Here is a 21,097-nt window from a genome sequence, read left to right on the forward strand (position 1 = left end):
GGAAATTTGGACACAGGTGTAGAGTTAGCCACAGAAGCGGGCTTTGAGGCGCACCTGCGAGGCTGCAGAAGCGGCTAAGTTGCGCGGGTGCGGAAAGCCTGGGCAGAAATGATATAAGCGAGGGTTCCGAGATTTCCACCATTTCTAACATTTTGAGCTCGGATTTTGGAGGTTTTTAAGAGGATTTTCAAGGGGATTCTTGAGGTAAGTTCCTTGTGTTCGCTTTTCTTCAATAATTATGTTTTCCCACTGATTTTCACCTAGTTGTTGTAAATTTGAGGTGAAATTTTGGGGTTTGAAGCTAGGGATTTGGAGAGTTAATTTTGGGGATTTGTATGGTCATTTGGTGTCGGATTTTAATGAATTTAGTATGACTAGACTCGTGAGTGAATGGGCTTTCGGGTTTGTGACTTTTGTTGGATTTCGAGACGTGGGCCCGGGGGCCGGCTTTTGGCCAATTTCGGATTTTGGCTTATAATTTTGTATTTTTCTTGTGGAATTGATTCCTTTAGCCCGTACTGATTGTATTGTACTTCTTGTGGCTAGATTTGGGATATTTGGAGGCCGACTTGCGAGGCAAAGGCATATTGGAGTAGAGTTTTACTCGAATTGAGGTAAGTAACAGTTCCAGAATCTGAAACTGAGGGTATGAAACCCCGGATTATGCGTCATGTGATTGGTTTGGAGGTGATGCATATGCTAGGTGACGGGTGTGTGGGCGTGCACCGTAGGAATTGTGACTTGGTCCATTCCGTGGAACTGTAAAGTTGAATAACTTGTTGTTAGCCATATGCTCTCCCTATGTTATAGAAAATTTGACTGCTAATCATGTTAGAAATCATGTTTAGGCTATGTGTTGATACTTTTGGGACCCGGAGAGGTCGTGTACTTGTTGAATTATTTGCTAATTGTTGTCTTGTACTCAACCACGATTTTACTTGTGTATCATATCTCAGTCTCTTCTTGTTTCTTGTTGATACACTATGTTATTTCTGTTTGGGTTGATCTTTATAATTTCTGAGAGCCCGAGAGACCGGAGAGGTTGGTGACTGAGTTAGGGCCTGAGTGCCGAGCTATGAGCTATATGTATATATATGGATCGAGTTGCTTACTGAGTTGCGTATCATAATATATGTATTATTGTTACTTACTGAGTTGGTTGTACTCACGCTACACCATGCACTTCCTATGCAGATCCAAGTATTTTTGGACACGGTGGGCATTGATATCGTGCACGGTTGATCTTTGGAGATTACGAGGTAGTTGTGCGGCGTTCGCAGTCCTTGTTTCTCCTTCCTTATCTTCTTTTTTTCATTTGTATTTTGATTCAGACTTTCGTAGACATTTCTTTTCTAGATCGGTGATGTATAGATGCTCATGAGCTCAGTGACACGCCGATTCGGGAGTTATTTTCCGCATTTGTGTTTTGGGTTTTTCCCCCGTTTTATGAAAACTGCGGTTATTTAAAATTTCTAATTATCTTTCTGTTAAATGTTGGAAGTATTTTGGAAATGTCGGCTTGCCTAGTACCACGATAGGCGCCATCACGACAGGTTAGGATTTGGGTCGTGACAAAAATGAAGAGTTTAAAGTTGAATTATTTTTAATTATAAAAATATATCATTCTTTTTTAAAAGGACTAATAAGAAAAATGTATCATCAAAATGGAAACAACTCTGTCTATACGGACAGACCTTAAGTCAATGAAAAAGGCAATCAACATGTAAAGATAATATCAGTTGCATCTTCGACAAAAATGGCAATGATGGCAATAAAATCGTTTTCTTTGTAAAAGTATTTAAGAATCCTCCCTAACAAAATATATTACACTTTCTTTTTATACAAAATACATAAAGCGCCCCTTTAAGTTATCTTCAACAATCAACTGAACACTTCAACTGAGGTTATTTCCAGCTAGATACTTTATTTATTCACAAAAGAAGATCAACTAAACACCCGATCATGTCAGCCCCCATCGTGTGAAATGTACTCTCTCGGACGCGAGTTGCCTACCTAAAATTAGGTTTTTTCTTTTTTTTTTCCTAAAATAATATGGACCCCACCTAATTTTCACATCTCCTTCTCCTCTCAAAATCAAATCTGGGTTTCTTTGATGGAGGAATGAGGCGAGGAACAAATATATCCAATTACATTCACATGATGAATCCTTCCAATGGTAGCTACTTCATTCATGAAATCTTGTCCTCTACCAGCTTTAGGCTTTCTCAACATCTTCACTGCTACATCCATGCCACTGCGAAGCCTTCCTTTATATACTTTGCCATAACCTCCCTCGCCTAATTTCTCTTCGAACCCTCTGGTAATTCTCTTTATGTTGGAGTAACTAAATCTGATTGGCATGAAATTGTTTTGTGTCTGCAGAAAGCTTTCAATCACATCATACATGGACAAATGCCTCCTTTTGAATTTGAATATCAAAAATACAATTATGGATTCTTTCATTGTTGCTGCTGTGTTGCAATTTCAGGTGAAGAAGAAGAGAAGTTAGGTTGGGCGAGCGTGCGGGGAAGGGTTCGGATGGTTTTTTTTTGTTTTAATCAAAATGACACGTATCACTTTTTAATTGATTCATTAGGCAAGTGTAATTCACGCATATAGTCTACTGCACTAGGGTGTTTACTTGATATACTTAGTAGCTACTTGAAGTGTCAAAATGGTAAAAGGGCCAGTTGAGGTGTTCAGTTGATCGTTGAGGACAACTTAAAGGGGTGCTTTATTTATTTAGCCTTCTTTTTATGATAACAATAGTGTCCGAACAGCTACACCTCAACTATTATACCATTGGAAACCTGGTACCTCTCGCCAACACAAGATAATGCCTAACAACAAATAGAAAGAAATCAGCCGACCTTTTGGTTTAAATTTCACGGTATAGCCAGTTTTCGGACTGGTCAATCAAAAATAACCAGCGTTTACCAAGTCAATGAAAAATAGCCACCATTTTGCTGCAATAGAGACCGGTCCAGCATAATATACTGGATTTCGGTGCACTTGTGTATGAACTCCAGCATCTTATGTTGGACCGGTATACTTTGCTGGCTCCAGTATAATATACTGGAGACTGGAGCATCGGTGCTCCAAACTCCAGTATATTATACTGGACCAATATACTTGCTGGAACTCCAGTATATTATGTTGGAGTTCTAGTGTACTTATGCTGGAACTCCATCATATTATGCTGGAGTTCCAGCATACTTATTTTGGAACTCCAGTATAATATGCTGGAGTTCAAGTATACTTATGCTGGAACTCCAGCATAATATACTGGAGTATTTTCCAGGTTTTGAACAGTATTTTCGCTCAAATTTATCTTTATATAAAAAGTGACTAAATTTCGATTACTTTTGAAATTGGGCTATTTTTGAACAACCAGTTATAAATCTGGCTATTTTTAAAATTTACCCGACCTTTTGTAATCTTTACTAAGTTTCGGAACCCGGTCCCCACTACATGTTCATTGATCTTGTGTAGGTTATGTTTAAAAAACAAACCAACCATTCTATATCTCAACTCAATACATAGGAAGAGATGATTCGTTATCTTGATCACCAAACTCTTCACTTGCTCTGTCCCTTGGCCCAGGCAAGCAACAATAAAATTTACCATGCTCGTATGATAAATAATGGGAGCCAATAACCACCCTACTAAAACACAAATCAAAATTGACAGATTAGCTAATATTTTCACTATATAACTCAAAACCAATATTTAGAAACTACATTCACATTATGATTTGGGCAACGGTCCTTTTTGCGCGACATATTTCCCATATCTCTTCAACACCGCATCTTCTGAAGAAACATCCCATAGCTGCCAATGATAAGCGAAGACAATTTCTCAGTCATTTACAGCCCAAAAACACAGAAACTAGAGCAGCAACAAACTTCCCTTTCAAAGAGAATACAACTTACCTGCAACTTCCCTTTAGAGCCACCAATAGCAAGAAAAAAGGGGCAATCATCTGAGAAGGAAACAGAGAAGACAGCTCCCTGATAATAAAATAAAACAAAGTGGTCATCGTGATAGTACATCAATCAAAATGTATAACCCTCTAAAAAAACCTTGTGTTTTTGAAAGGTTGAAAAAAAAATGTATCAAATGAATATTCAACCACACAAAATTTGCAAATCACATACAGCTTTTGGATTCCTTGTTGCAATACAAGAAGGTTGATTGTTGCTCAAATCCCATAGTTTAACCTGCAGCAGATTAATTAAATTAATTAGTGGAATTAAGGTCACAGGTTCAAGCCGTGAAAACATCTTCTTGCAGAAATGCAGGTAAGGCTGCGTACAATAGACCCTTGTGGTCCGGCCTTCTTGGGACCCCGCGCATAGCGGGAGCTTAATGTACCGGGATGCCCTTAATTTTAGTGGAATAGCTCTCATTCCCCGGAATAAATCAAAACTAGGTAATAAGTAGCAAACAGAGACAACAAGAAAGTACCATCTTGTCTGTGGAACCAGTTGCAAGAAGCTGCCCAAAATACAAAGGGAAAATGAGTAAGGAAAAACGAAATAAAGGGTAACGCAAAAAAATAAAGAGAGGTTTCACATACATCTGGGACTAGAGGACTAAAAGACATTGATGACACTGCCTTATCATGAGCATGGATAGTGAAAATTGGCTTCCTCGCGGAAGTCGGATCAGACCTAGCAAGACGGATATCAAAACTAGTAACTGTACCATTCTCCAAGCTGACCTGAAAGTTTTACGAAACTCTACTCTGGTTAGCAATTCCTAATGTCCAATACACATCCAGATTAAAATCTCCAAGCAGATTTTAAAGCGGATTTATTCATCCTAACAAAAAAAACTTTTAGGTCTTATACAGTTATAGGGAACAGAAATTTAGTGATTTGGCCAAGGGGAAAAGATACATGGCAGATTGAATTTATCTAGTTTTTGTTTTCATTTTAGTCCATAGGAACTAGGAGACAGATAAACTTCTATTTTTCTGCATTAAATAAAAGTAAGCGTCAAAAAATTCAGCAAGCAAATAGATAAAACTAATATGCACATAATTTCAATGTCATTCCACCCCCGATTCCACAGTATATTTACCTAACCAACAGACACAATCCCATCCTTAATTTAGTTACCATACTAATGGCCCCATGTTGAGAGAATTATTCACAATGTCCACACTAATGATTTCCATAACAGAATTAAAGGTACTATCTAATCACGTAGCATACTAAACAAACAATGCCTTGAAACATAGATTGGGCAAGTCACAAACACAGTGCAAGCACTGACCACAAATGAATCCTCAGAATGTGGATCCCAAGCCAAGCTTTCAACGTCAGCGGAAACTGGAAATTTAAATCCACTGTGAGATGGACACCGCACATCCTTCTGCAAGACATGTTGAAAGTTGAATTAGCATCTTAAACTTAGAAGCTAATCCACAATCCTAGCTTTCCAAAACAAAAAAGGAGCAAAAAGGAAGAAGGAGAAAAGCTTTATCACCAAGCAAACTGTATGATCGAATGACCCGCTCAGAAGAACCGATGATTTAAATGGATTCCATGCAACTGCTTGAACCTGACAAAGCAGAGCAAGATGATGAATTTGCTTCTTTCATAATTTTGTAAGCAAGCTGCTGATTAATGTTTTATAAATTATTCAATTTCAATCAGATAGAATTTCAAAGAATAGTAAATGCATATTGTTTACTTTAACATGCAGAAGAGGTCTCCTACATAACAAAAGACTATTAAGTGTATCAGGGGTTTTTCGGTCCTTGATACAAAACAATATGATGTTTAAACAACATGCTACAAAATTTCGGATTCTACCTTGTCAGTATGGTCGTTCATAGTGACAGTACAGCTGCTGGTATTCACATCCCAAACCTTGACTGATTGATCAGCACTAGCACTGGCAAGTATATTCCTGCGTAGAATGTTGGACAAGACAACATATGAACTTTGACTATACCTCTCTAACACAAACATCATACACTGATCAATCAGTGATCAATCAGAAATCCATACCTATATTCCTTGTTCCAAGCGAGACCAAGTACTGAGTCGGAGTGGCTATCCTTTTTGTATTTGATGGTTTTCTACAAGAAAAAAAAGTTGTTTTTTTTTTTTTGTAGAATTAGGTAAATTGGGCATAAGAAGTAAGTTTTGGGTTCACAAAATTATCAAATCGTAAAGACCATCCACCATGCAAACTACCATTCCTTTTCTTTCATTTTCTAAAGATGAGGTTTGAACACTGGTATTTGGTATGTTTTAAATAACTCTCACAAAATTGACCAGATTTGCTGCCATGACAAACAACAAAATGGTTATTTAAAGGTCGTTTCTCTTTTTCTTTTGATGGGTGAAGAGGTAGTTTCTCTTCAAACCATATAATTGGTGAATTTAATTTTTAATATAGAAACTAATAATGCCAATAATCGACTCCTCGGCACATATACGCTTGCCCCCTGCATTGCATGTATAGTGTAGAGTAGAGGCGCAGAGAGTGAGTTAACCAAGAACATGTCAGTTGAACTGAAGTCCAAGCCCTTCAAGACATCCAATAACAGAAATCGACAACTAATACACTGCAGTTCCAACTAGCTGCTTGAATACTCAGACAAGCCTCTTATACATTAGAGCCTAACAATATCAAGAACATCAGCACCTCAAGTTGCTCACATGGGCATCATTTTGAGCCTCGTAGACTACTAATATGGATAGTTCCTACCTCATATCAAGCACGAAAATACAGTACTATTGTGAAAATCGGGCATGCGCAACAATCCATGCATTAATGAGTTACACTGCAGCATGGAGACACCAATCGTTGAATTATACGCAGTCAACTCTTAACAGTTTAGTAGGGTATCCCGCAAAAAAAGGTCCACATCGGTGTTGACGTATACGCGGCTCTTGTTTCCTTTGGACAGGAGAGGAGGAAATTTATTAACAGCAGTAGCGTAGCCACATGGAGTGAAGGGTGTTCAGTTCAGGAAATTATACGAGTATATTCAAAATTATACTAGTATGTATATAAGTCAAAAATTACTATTTATAAATATATATTAAACGCTGAACACCCTTTGTAAAATTCTTGGCTCCGCCACTGATTAACAAAGCATATATAAGTGGAAGATGACAGCCCTACATGCATGAAGTAAGAAGGAACTTGGGACTACTAGAGATAATAGCCTAACAATGACCATCAGTGATGGCCAAGTGTTGAAATTAACCTACTACTTTATTCAACAGAGAAGCCAGGAAACTAGTCCACATTTTTTCTACCTTTAACATATAAAACTAATTTCAGCTGAACAAGCTGACTTAGCATACAAGACCATTCCAATTGAAAATTGGATTAGAGGTTACCTTCTTCCCCTTTTTCTTTACGTCAGCGATTCCACCTAATACAGCAGCTGGTTGCACCTCATCCAACTACAAAGAATGAAGATAGAGGGATACGATCAGTAGTGAGTCAGGATTTCATCAAGATCAGTGTGCAGTCACTTACTATGTCTAGGTCCCAAATTTCAATTGCTAGTTCCATTGAGCCCACAGCTATGAAGTTCCCTATCAACATATAACTCATTTATTAACATGAGCAAAGGAAGTACATCATCAATTATACAAAGATCAACTTATACAAATCTAAGATCAAACTGCAGCAAATAGATTCATTGTGCCTAATTTCTGTGGTAAAATGGGTAAAAGAAAAGAATAAATACTGAGGAGAAAAGAGTGAAACAATGGAAGAGTATATAGCCCGATCGCAAATTAATGTTTGCGGAAGGTTCTGAAAGGTTTGCCTTCTAAACAAGTGTGTAGTGCTGGTGGCTGCCATTCTACCAAACGCTACAGGTCAAGAGAAAGGGCTAAGCAGGGTGAGAGAAATGCAACTTCAATAGAATTTATCATAGCATTTTTATTAAAAGGTCATCTTATATGGCAAATGAATCTCTTAGCTTAATACTAATTTTTAAAAAGCAGTACTCCTATATATAGTGAGCAGCATAATTTTTATAGCCTCTGAAATTATTGAAATCTACCACGGTAAAGAAGCACAGGAAAGTGCCGATGCCAAGGGCTTTAGTGCAAAAGCAACTAAAGAGTGGGCTTTTAGTGAAGAAAAAGTGCTAATGAACATTTGCCAAAAAAATTATGTCAACGATTAAAGCATGTCCAAACAATTATTATCTGGACAAAAGAAATGAAATATATATATAACGAAGTGAAATATAAGAAGTAAAAATGATGTCAAAGAATTGCTTCTGAAAGTTATATATGTTCAACAACCACTAAGAGAAAATGCTTCAGCAGCAAGCTCAACTTCAAGCAGAACCTTACCTTTCCCCTCGCCACTTTTAATAGGGCAATCGAGCCATGCTGTGCAGAGAGGAAACGCAGGAATAATAATCTCATGATGAACATACATGTTTACAGTACCATCTGATAAAACTTCCAAAATCCAAATCTGCTGGCACGGATGAACGTAGCAAAGTTAAAGGTGGCCAAATGAAATTACCAGGGGCATACAGATGAAAGTATAATTAACTCTGAAGTAAGTTTTACTTGCCTCGAGATGACTGACATCATCATCATTCCTTGCACAAACTATAATAGAATCGTCAGGTTTTATTGTCATGTCCTCATCCTCCTCGGAGTCATTATCCTGCAGTAAGTAAAATGGTAAATACTTCAAAGGAGCCAACGTGGGGGAAACAAAATGGTAATTCTGCAACCTTATCCTTGAGATACGGGTCCATGTCATTACTTGGGTAGTACAAGTCTTTGAGTCCCGAACCGAAAAGCTCAATGTCTGACAATGCCAAACACATGCAAAGAGAGATGCAAACTAAATCAAAATCCATTTAAAATTTGACAGTTAAGAATAAAAGTAGGAACAGCTTTCCAAGTAAAAATTGATATGCCATAGTGGAAACTAAGCTAGTCCATGGGTGCCAGTAGAGTCGGATTTAGGATTTAACTTTCCTGGGTTCAATCTTTAAGTTTTTTAGTATTGAACCCATTGTATTCTTAAAATTATAGGTTCAGATCTGTCATTTGTTGCAATATTGAGAAATTTTTATACATAAATTTATGCTATGTTTCAAAAGTATTGGGTCCAGATGAACACGGTGCTCGAGTGCACATCAGTCTTTGGCACGCCAGTACGTTAGATATTATAATGAAGGGGAAAAAACAGTATTCAACCCAAATGAACATATCAGCTAACAGGGTTATTGAGTTACCAGCCTCCTCATCATCATCGTACTTTTCCATGTTCAATTCCTTTAAACCATTTGCTATGTCATCGGTTCCTAGAGAGACATCTTTTGTAGCTTTTCCAAGTGCATTAGCAGCTGCTAATGCAACAGCAACTTCATCATCCTCATTTTCCTTGAATTCATCAACATTCATATCTTCTTCAGCTTCCTCATTATCACTATCTTCACTGCAAGGAAAATAAAGCAACAGACTTCAAGAGTAAGGCAAAGCAAATATTTCACAGAAGGAAGTATCAAGTTAAGTTCCAATACAATACAAAAAATATATTAACTATGCCTTAGTCCCAAACAAAATCGGGTTAGGTAATATAAACCCTTACTTCTTTCTTTAACCTCAACTCATATAATAAAATAGTAATAATAGGAGTATTAAAGGTTGTCTAACAAATTTAAAGCTTTTTTTCATTTGTGCAATATGTTTAGCTAAGTTTGCATTGATTACAACGAATTGATATTCTTTCAAGACAACTTCTTTCATTGTGATTTTAGGTCTACCTCATCCCCTTTTAACACCTTCACTGGCCATAGTTTCAACCCACGGACCAGTTCATCTATAGGGTGACACAAGACATGATAATAGTATCAACAACAACAACAACAATATAATTCCACTAGTGGGGTCTGCAGAAGGTAGTGTGTACGCATACCTTACCCCTACCTTGGGCTAGAGAGGCTGTTTCCAATACACCCTCGGCATGAACTTCCCACCTTGCTCGAGGGGTGACTTGAACTCACAACCTTTGGTTGGAAGTGGAGGGTACTCACCGCTAGAGCAACCCACTCTTGTCGATAATAGTATCAAGTTCAGTTCAAATTTCCAAAAAAAACTAGGTCTTAAATCGGTCAATATCATTTACTTTGAGGCACAGCCAAAAAAAAAACTTAAAGAAAAAATTAATAATAATAATAATAATACCTTTTATCAAGAAGACCACTCTTCAAAAGCTCTTCAATTTCTTCTTTAGAAGGGGGCTCAGCCGCAGCTGGAACTGCCTTTGCAACCCCTTTGGGAACCCATGAAATAGCTGCTATCATTTTTAAACAGCAAGCAAAAAATGAAAAATCTTCACTGGAGGCTGAAATTCGGCGGTTAATGGAGTCGGAGTTGCAAGAAACTTTATATGTTTACAGCGAGGGTATTTTCGAAATAAAGAGAAGTTTCTAAGGGTATATTGCTAAAATAATTATTATAATCTCATTATGATTCGGAGCGGGCCGCGATAAATTTTGGGCCGGTCTCATTTGGTCCTGCTTATATTAGAATCTTTATATAAATAACCAGCTTTGCATAAATAACCAGTTGGATTCTGTTTACTTTTTTTAAATAGGCTGCAAAGTGAACTATAAGTATTAAGTATTAAACTCTTTAATTTTGTTTTTCTGTCTATTTAATGGGAGAAATTCAAAAATAGCCAGATTTACAAGTGGTCGTTCAAAAATAGCTCAGTTTTAAAAGTAATCGAAATTTAGCCACTTTTCATGTAAAGATAACTATGAGCTAAAACACTGTTCAAAACCCGAAAAATACGCCGGTATATTATGCTGGAGTTCCAGCATAAGTATACTTGAACTCCAGCATATTATACTGGAGTTCCAGGATAAGTATGCTGGAACTTCAGCATAATATGATGGAGTTCCAGCATAAGTACACTAGAACTCCAGCATAATATACTGGAGTTCCAGCAAAGTATACCGGTCCAGTATAATATGCTAGAAGTGCATACACAAGTGCTCGAATCTCCAGTATATTATGTTGGAACTTTCCGTGTGTTGTAGTTCCAGCATAATATGCTTGAAGTTCATACAAAGGTGCACCGAACTCCAGTATATTATGCTTGACCGGTCTCTGCTGCAGCAAAATAGTGGCTATTTTTTATTGACTTGGTAAACGCTAGCTATTTTTGAATGACCAGTCCGAAAACTAGCTAAACCGTGCTATTTTTACCTATTTAATAGTAGGTTGCTCTTTGCACCGGCGACTTATCACTTCAATTAAAAAAGAATCAAGCCTCGTCGCGGACAGATCCTCGACTGCAGCCATCTTCACTCCTTTAGCCATTTTTACAGGCGATTTAGGTTGCAACCACCTATTTCTCAACCAAAATCAACGTAGATAAAAAATATTGGGCTTTGGTAATTTGAATTGGGATTTTTACCTTCCTATACCATATATGAAACCTTATTACCCTCAATGTTTAAGGTTTGTATTAATTACACTTCAGTATACCAAATTATCATTTATATACCATAATTCAAATTAGGGATATAATTAAGGGTTCATTTATATTAGGCGCTAATTTAGGACCGTATCTTCCCNCCACGTTTTACCTTTACTACCCCACGTTTACTGTATGTTTTGTTCTCTACAGAACCCACGTTCTACATTTTTCTCCATTTAATTTCACAAAATACCAAAGTTATCATTCTCCCCAATTGAAGTTCCATCTGATTCAAGTTGAAGATAAACAATGAAAAACATCAACACTCCCAAAAAATAAACCTACAAAATCTACATTAGTTGATATCCCCTCTTTTGATTTGGGTGTTTTAACACCAAAATCACCCCCAAAAAAATGCAAAATAGAGATTCCACAGGCCCTCTCACCATAGAGTGGATGGTTGCGGAAATTCCACAGCAAAAGGAATGATCACTGTAAAAAAACTATTCTCTCTTTCTAGATGTTTAATTATTATATTTTATAATTATTTGTTAAATAATTAAATTTTTTTATTTTATGCAGCGATTGTGGTGTATTTGTGGCTGCTTTTGCGGAGTATGTTAGCCTTGGAGATTTGCCAATCCCTTCAGAAGACCTTTCTGATATCGACCAACACCGTAGACGCTATGGAGCTCTCCTATGGTACTATGCTACAAAGAAGCAAGAAGATGAGTCAATCAGTGAAAGTGAGGTAACAGGCAGACTAGCAAGGAGGAAGGGTGCTCCTGCTAAAAATGAGAAGACTAGAGTACAGAGAAAGAAGAAATAGAGTCTTCTGTTCCTAGTTTAGTTGATGCCATTTTGTAGTTGAAGGAGAATACACTGTAGAAAATATGTCATTTTGGTTGTTTACAGCACTGTATCTTCAATATATTAAGGTTGAGTACCTCTGTTTTGTTAGAATACAATTTACCTACAATTAATCTTCACATGTACAAACTATGCACATTTTTGGTAATAAGGTTTCATATATGGTATAGTTAGGAAAAAATCAGATTTGCATTTCATAATAAACTATTGTAAAATTCGCAAATCTTGGTAATTTATCAATGAAAATTTTATTATTTAGATTATTTAATTCTATAGTATTTCACTTATGTATATAAACTTAGTATACTGCTCCAAGGAATGGGGAATGCAATAAGCTCTTCTTCTTTTTTGGGTGCCATTTGAGTTTTATAACTTAGGCAAAAAGATATCACCTCGAATTTGAGTATTTTACTTCCTCATGGATACAATGCTCGAAATCTTTGACGGATTTATGACTACATAAATGAAATCATTTTCAATGAGTTTGTTAACTTTAGTTTTATTTATGGAGACCAATTAATTAACTATGGCATTTAAGTATCTATAGACTTGCTTAACAAGGTGAGCACCATATAGAATAATAAAATCAAATCGAATTAGTCAAGAAAAATAAAATATTTACTGTGCACTTAAATAAAATACGAAAAAGGGTCAAAAGTATCCCTAAACTTTTAGAAATAGAGCAATTTTGTCCTCCGTTTCATTTTGGTATCAAAAATATCCTTACCGTTAACAAACTAGCTCCTCAAAACTAACGATACTCCACATTTTGCTGAGTTGGATCTCCACCGAGGATAGACATTATCTTCTCCAACCTAAAGAAAACCATCAAAAATTGCACTAGTAGGAGAACCATCCACAACGACAAAGAGCCAAATCTACCTTTTCATCGCCTAGATATTTATTGGAGCTAATAATCTAAAAAATAACCTTGAGTTAGAAATTCAAGATGTGAAGTTCAAAATTGTGAAATGCTTATCTAATCAATTTTTCATCTGCAAATTATAAGACATGACCCTTTAATAGAAGTGCTCACCAAATTCAATATGTCATTCAGATATAGATGAAAAACAAAGAAATAACACCCACTACAATAAGACAGCTCATCGCCACAGAGCTCTTCTGCTGAAAAAAGATAACCTTTCATTATTAATTGTCCACCAGAACACTGAAGGTGTCGACCTTCTCCATCACCTCTAAAACAATATACCAATGAGCTACACGCTAAACCCATTTTCGAAACCTTAAATTTCTTCGTAAAAAAGCTTCAGATCTGGCTGGCCATATCGCCCTCAGCACAAACCCCGACTGGAAAACCTTTAGATCTGGACGAGGCCTTTCTGGCGAGAGTCATCTTTTTCCGCCTAGGTTGCTGTTTATTTTTTATTTTATTTTTTGTATTAATTGGTGATTCGTGCAAGGAAGAGAAGATGAAATAAAAGAGAATGAGCTGGAATAACTGGCAAGGGGTGTACTGGCGTCTTGGTGGATAAACAACAACAATGGTGATTTTTGGAGTAGTTGAATAATTATGATTATCCTCCAAAATTAAAAGAAGATAATTAATATCTATCCTACCTCGAGATCCAATTCAGCCAAAAATAATATTTTTCAGATGCTTTGTGCCTGTGTGGAGTAACCGTAGTTTTGAGGGTATAAGTGAGCTGGTTTGTCAACGGTAAGGACATTTTTGATACCAAAATGAAACGGGGGACAAAATTGCTCTATTTCCAATGGTTTAGGGACAGTTTTGGCCCTTTCCTGAATAAAATAGATTATTTCCCCATAAATGCTAAAGGTAAACAACAAAAAGATCAAAATGGGGGGTTTGTTTCTCCAATTACATTGATAACCGCTCCAGTAGATAAATGAAATACATAACAAGATTATCGCCCTTTGAAATTCTATCATCACGAACACTACTTGAAGCAAAAGCCTATTCACAATTCATGGCATTATTATTAGCAAATTCAACATCATTGCTCGTTGATTAAAACTTCTTCTCTTGAAGGTCATCTACGGCGGTAACAAAATGACCTCAAAACGCTGTCGTACATGTTGAGAAATAATATAATAAAGTAATTAAAAGTTTACTATAATGCACTTCATATTTTAGTTTTTATGTATATTGTTGGTTTGAGATTAATTTAATGGAGAATCATGGTAAGTTATGATCCATATATATTAGGGATTGAAGCGTAATAGTTGCTGTAACTAAAAATCAATTATCTCTAACAACTTAAGTTTTTAATTGTAATGAACCGCCGATCGTTTTGAGCTCTAGCACGTCGTTCGGCAGTTTGAGGCCACGAGCAGCTTCACTTCAGTTACTATGACTTGTACGCGTGGTCGGAATTGAATTTTGGAAAGTTCAAAGTTGAATTGGAAAGAAAATTCTCATTTCGAAAGCTTCAAGTTGGAAGAATTGACTAAGATTGGATTTTAGAGTAAACGGCCTCGGAATCGAGATTTGAAGGTTCCAACAGGTTCGTATAATGATTTCGTACTTGGGCGTATGTTCGGATCGGGTTTTGGATGACCTGGGAGCCTTTCGGCGCCTATTGTGGAAGTTAGCATTTTGGAAGAATTTCATAAATTTGGGTTGAAGTGCATCTCAATGTTATCGATGTCCGTTTGGAATTTCGAGTATGAGAATAGCTCTGTATGGTAATTCCGGTATTGGGAGCGCGTCTGGAAGTGGATTTGGAGGTCCGTAGGTCATTTTGGAGTCGTTTGGCGAAAGTTAGAAATTTGAAGGTTTTTTAGAAGTATGACCAGCAGTGGACTTTTTGATACCGGGGTCGGATTTTGATTCCGGAAGTTGGAGTAGGTCCGTAATGTCAAATGCGACTTGTGTGCAAAATTTGAGGTCAATCGGACGTGATTTAATAGGTTTCGGCATCGAATGTAGAAGTTTGAAGTTCTAAAGTTCATTAAGCTTGAATTGGAGTGCGATTCATGGTTTTAGCATTGTTTGATGTGATTGGAAGCCCCGAGCAGGTGGTTGGTGTAATTGGTTGAGGTCCCGAGGGTCTCGGATGAAATTCGAATTTTAAACGGATCGTTTTTTGGACTTAAGGAATTTCTGAAGCTTAATGCTTCTAGTGAAACCGCACTGCGTGGAGAGGGCCGCAGGTGCGGGGAAGGACTCGCAGAAGCGAATTTTGTTGGGGGAAGCGTGGACCTTAGATGCGATCAAGGTCAGCAGAAGCGGGACCGCACCTGCGTGCGGGGAGCTGCAGATGCAGAGTTTAGGGGCCTGGTGAAAGACCGCAGAAGCGGTAGTGGAGCCGCACCTGCGGAACCGCAGAAGCGGTCAAGTGACCGCAAGTGCGAAAGCCGAGGCTGGCAGTGTCTTCTTTAAAAGCGAGGGTTTGGCTCTATTCCATTTCATTTTCGCCCATGGGAGCCGATTTTGGAGCACATTGGACTGCCATCTTCATCAATCATAATAGGATAAGTGCTTTCTTCGCAAATTTGAGTTAAATACATGAGTTTATATAGATTTGAACATGGAAATCAGTAGAAACTTGGGGATTTGGTGGAAAAACCTAGAATTTGTATTTTTGGATTTCAACCACGATTTTGGGCATGGAACTTGGAATAAATTATATATTTGAGTTCGTGGGGTTATGGGTAAAGTTTATCTTCGAAAAATTTCGGAATTCGGCACGTGGGCCCGAGGGTGATTTTTATTGGCTTTTCGATCGGGGTTAGAACTTGTTATAAATTGGATTATAATAAGTATTCGACCGTATATTAATGGGTTTGCATAATTAGTGGCTAGCTTTGGAGCGTTGAGCATCGGTTTGAGTCGTCGGAAGGGCTTGGAAGCTAGTTATGAAACTTCGAAGCTAGGTGAGTCTCTTTTCTAATCTTGTAAGAGGGAATTAACCCCATAGGGGAAATAATTAAATATGTGCTCCTATTTGTGGGGGCTACGTACGCACGAGGTGACGAGAGTCCATGCGGGTAATTTTAGGCTACATCATGCCTTGTTGATTTTACTTAAAATTAAAATATTTTTTTTGAAACACGGAATTATATGAATAAGGGAGAAACTCCATGAAAGGAAAATTAATGATTCATATAAATCGCTTAGTGGGAAATGTCCAGAAGAAATCTCCTTTTCACAGCTTTAGCAAAGCTTAGGTCCTCGGGTCCAAAACGAGCCTATCGGTCCAATCCCTATTCCCCTTGTGATGACCAAAAAGGTCATCACTTGTTTTAGAAACAAATTCAGTGTTCCGAGGCCTAAAAACCTCCTTTTTACCTCATCTCAATTTGTGTGTGTGGTCCGGACCTATATCCGGAAAGCATTCTATGTGATATTATGAGAAATAGAAATTTCTAGAGTTAAAATTTGATTATGGTTGACTTTGATCAACAGCTTGAGCACGGACCCGGATCCCTGTTCCGACGATCGCGGGAGGTTTGCAGTAAAATATGGGACTTGGGCATATGCCCGAAAATGAATTTCGAGGTCCCAAGCCTTAGAAATCAATTTTTGAATGAAATTATTTTGCTGAATTATCTAAGAAATGAAGAAAAGAATTAATGTTTGAAACCATTGGTATCGGGCCCGTATTTTTGGTTCCGGAGCCCGGTATAAACTTGTTATAGTATTTGAATGATAACTGTAAAATTTGGTGAAAATGGAGTTTATTTGACGTGAGTTGGACTTCCGGTTGAAGAGTTATGAACTTTAAGTGTTCTTGATGAAAAGGATGAGATTTGAGGTTTAATTCATGGTTTTACATGTTAATCTGATGATGTGATCGCACGAGTAGGTCCATATGATTTTTTTGAGTTAGTATGCATATTTGGTTTGGAGTCCCGAGGGCTCGGATGAGTTTTGGGTAGGTTCCGGGATGTTTTAGGCTTAAAAACATAGCTGTTGCAGGTTCAGAGAAGTTGCAATCTCTGAACCCGCCTTTGCGGCTGCAAAAGTTTTGGTGTGGTCCGCGGTGGGGACTTTGCGGCCGCACTCGATTTTGTGCGGTCTGCGGTGAGGAAGAATCCGTAGGTTCACTGGTCTGACTTCGGAAGCCTATATCTTTTGATCTATAAGGAATTTTAAGATGATTCAAAAATAAAAGTTAGCCCTTCGTGTCTAGTTTCCAGAAAGGTAAAGAAATCACAATTTGGATATATGTAGAGAAAGTTATGGCCAAAATACTAAAGCATGTCACTACAGTCAACATTGTGAGCTCCGCGGCCGCACTCCATTTTGTGCGGTCCGCACAGAGGGTCTGAGATGGGTATATTTAAACGAGATTTTCAGTTATTTTTCATTTTTCAAAACTCTCAAAACATAAGAGGCGATTTTTCAAACAACCTTTCTTCTCCAAAACATTAGTAAGTGATTTCTAACTCATTTTCTTTACTCCTTAACTTCTTTTTACAAGATTTCATCCTAGAATCTAGGGTTTTCATGGTGGAATTGGGAATTTTAGGGTAAAACCTAAGAATATTGAATTTTGGGGATTTAGACCTCAAATTGAGGTGGGATTCCAAAACTAATTATATATCCGGGCTCGGGGGTGAATGGGAAATCGGGTTTTGGTCCGAATTTTGGATTTGGACCAAGCGGGCCCGGGGTCAATTTTTGACTTTTTGGGAAAAACTTTAGAAAATTATTTCCATGCATTAGAATTGATTCATTTAGCATTCATTGATATAGTTAAGTAACTTGTGGCTAGATACAAACGAGTTGGTGGTGGAATCAAGAGGTAAAGCGGTAATTGAGGCTTGAATTGTGTTTGTGGAATCGAGGTAAGTGTTTGGTCTAACCTTAGCTTGAGGGATTAGGAATTGTGTCCTATTTGCTATGTGTTATTTGTTGAGTACGACGTATAGGCATGGTGACGAGTATCTATACGTTGGTGTCAAGCATGCCCGTGAGTCTTACACTATGATTAATGTGACTCCGTTTGTATTGTTCATGCCTTATGTTATGATTTCTATTGTTGAGAAAGGCTTGTGGAAGTAATATTGGTATTGAATATTAAAGAGCGTTGGCTCAAGTTGCGAAATGAATTGTGGAAGTATAATTGGCAATTGAACCTTATAGAGCCTTGGCTCAAGTTGTGAAGTGAGTTGTGATGTAAATGTGAAAAGGAAAAGAGAAGAGGGTTATTATATTGTCTTCCTTGCCGGGATTTTGTTGCTTTCAAATGCTATCTCCCTTGCCGGGATGTTGATATTTTTGATATTGTTCCCTCTCTGGGATTTGATTGTTGTACTATTGTTCCCTTGCCGGGATTTTATTGTGATTTTATTTATTTCCTTGCCCTTATTTCTTGTGATTATTGTTTGGGTGAGGAAGAGTGTTAAAGCACGAAGGGCGATGCCTGCATTGCTTTGGTAAGATAGTGTTAAAGCACGAAGGGTGATGCCGTGCACTTGTCCTTGATTTTCCTGAATCTTGCTGATAATTGAGTTACGTTGTCCTTTACGTTTATTTTACTGATTTTCTGTTGTTACTTGATTTTATTATGATGTTATTGAATCCCTTGCCGGAATATTGTCGTTCCCTTGTCAGGGCTCTTTTGTGATTGATGTTGAATTGTATATTGGGATCGAGTTGCATGCCGCAACAATATTATATGGATCGGATTGCACGCCGCAACAATATTATATGGATCGGGTTGCACGCTGCAACAATATTATATGGATCGGGTTGCACGCCGCAATAATATTATATGGATCGGGTTGCACGCCGCAACAGTGAAATGTGATGTGGATCGGGTTGCGCGCCGCAACAATAAAGGATAAAAGTGGATATTGAATTGAAACTGTTTTCCTTATTCCTTCTGCTGCAAATTTTAAATTGTTCTTTATGCTTTTCTCCCGAGTTACTGTTGGTAAATGATACCCCTACAGCATGTCCCCTTCCCATCATAAACTGTTAGTTTTCCTTTATTGTTAGTTGCTATATATATGATTTAACTGCACGTGTTTATTTGGTAGTCTGGTCCTAACCTCGTCACTACTTCGCCGAGGTTAGGCTAGGCACTTACCAGCACACGGGGTCGGTTGTGCTGATACTACACTCTCCACTCTTTTGTGCAGATCCTGGTGCTTTAGCTTACGAACCACCGTGACATTGTTGCTTCTTGATCATCAGGCGACCCGAGGTAGTCCTGCAGGCGTCCGCGGGCCTTGGCGTCTCCTTCTTTCTTTATTCCTATTTCTTTCATGTATTTCCAAAGACAGTGTTGTATTATTTCTTCCAGACCTTTATTTGTAGTACTCCTAGACAGTCTGTGAAGTTGTGACACCAGTTTTGGGTAGATTTGTTATGGATTGGTATTAGCAATATTATTAAAATTTTGCAACTTAGTCTTCCGCCTATTTAAATTCTGTTGTTATTTCAGTGTTGGTTCTTAATTGTTATCGGATTAAAAATGAAAACAAGGTAAATAGTTAAACTGGTTGGCTTGCCTAGCTTTCATGAGTAGGCGCCATCACGACTCCCGAGGGTGGAAAATCCGGGTCGTGACACCCCTTCTATTATTCAATGAAAAAAGTATGTTGTTGATTCATGTTTACTGTTTGCCTTGAGAAGAAATAAGATTGAGGTTTGCGTAATAATTGTGTTGGAAGGAATTTAAATTAAGAAATTTAAGAATTTAAGTGTTCCCATTAAACGTATTTTCAAAAAAGAATTGAGGAATCTTATAATAACTTAAGAAATCTATGAGTAACCGAGTCGCATGTATGTTTCGCGAGCGGGAAAAATTACCTTAAAAGCTTCGCGTTTGTCTCTATTTTTAAAAAGAATCAAGAAAAGGATTTTGATTTATTAATAAATTTATATTTGACCGCGTCGCATGTAGATTCGCGAGCGGGGAAATTACTTAAATCTATATTTGACTGCGTCGCACGTATGATTCACGAGCAAGGTATTTCCTTCTACTACTCTCATGGGAGCGGGCCGATCCCCTCGGCAGGTTAATAGATGCATCTATGGTTCGCGACATTCGATCCCCTGGCAGTGCACAATTTACTTTTATGTTGGATCGAGTCATACGCCTCGGCATTTCCTATATATATATATATATATATATATATATATATATATTATTCTCATGGTAATTGTACGTGACTATTTGCTAGAAGCCAGTGTATCTGAGGTATTTTCCCTGTATTTGTAATTATAGTACAACTTACCTTAATAGAAACTCCTACTATATGTATATATATGCTACCGATTACGGAGGAACTCGCTAGCTGAGAGCTTGAAGTAAATTAATAAAGAGGTAATGCATCACGTTGTTTATTACTTTTAATCTATATTATTACTCTGTTTCATTGTTACTCACCCATTACTGTACCGATATATTGCCTACTAGTAGTGTCGGTAGTCCGACCCCCGTCACCTACTTCTTCGAGGTTAGACTGCTATACTTACGTGGGCACGCGCTTATTTCGTTTTCAATAACTACACTTGTTGTGTCTATTTTGTTGCTACAAGTTTCATTGTATCTACTAGCGGCCTAGGTGGCGGTAGCGGTCATTGGTACTACGGGTACTAGGTGAGTTGCATCCTGTCCGAGACCGACCCGCAGCCAGCAGCGTTCTCTTCAGGTATATTGTTATTTTCTTTCTGTTCCAAATTTTGATTTCCCGGAATAGTTATTGTTACTTATTTTATTCTAATATTGCTCATGCCTATGTGACCTAAGCGGTTTGCGGGGTTNNTTACGGGTATTGAAAAATTCGTTAAAACTCTTTTTAAGTTCTTTTTAGGATTACGTATTTACCCTTTAGTTACTAAAAG

At 37.7% G+C, this 21,097-nt stretch overlaps 1 protein-coding gene across 1 annotated transcript; it reads right to left on the bottom strand.

The window, feature by feature from the left end:
* Positions 3,445-10,391, bottom strand: LOC109207471 (periodic tryptophan protein 1 homolog). The gene is made up of 16 exons (XM_019370404.1): positions 10,200-10,391; positions 9,248-9,450; positions 8,738-8,814; positions 8,572-8,667; positions 8,343-8,469; positions 7,510-7,568; positions 7,368-7,433; positions 6,021-6,091; positions 5,823-5,919; positions 5,494-5,568; positions 5,281-5,379; positions 4,580-4,723; positions 4,468-4,497; positions 4,158-4,220; positions 3,933-4,010; positions 3,445-3,831 (listed from the first exon to the last, which is right to left on the bottom strand). The coding sequence occupies exons 1-16, from the start codon at positions 10,316-10,318 to the stop codon at positions 3,748-3,750; spliced, it is 1,488 nt and encodes a 495-aa protein (XP_019225949.1). The 5' UTR covers positions 10,319-10,391; the 3' UTR covers positions 3,445-3,747.

This window comes from Nicotiana attenuata, chromosome 2 (genome assembly GCF_001879085.1).
Source record: "Nicotiana attenuata strain UT chromosome 2, NIATTr2, whole genome shotgun sequence".
NCBI classification, from domain to species: Eukaryota; Viridiplantae; Streptophyta; class Magnoliopsida; order Solanales; family Solanaceae; genus Nicotiana; species Nicotiana attenuata.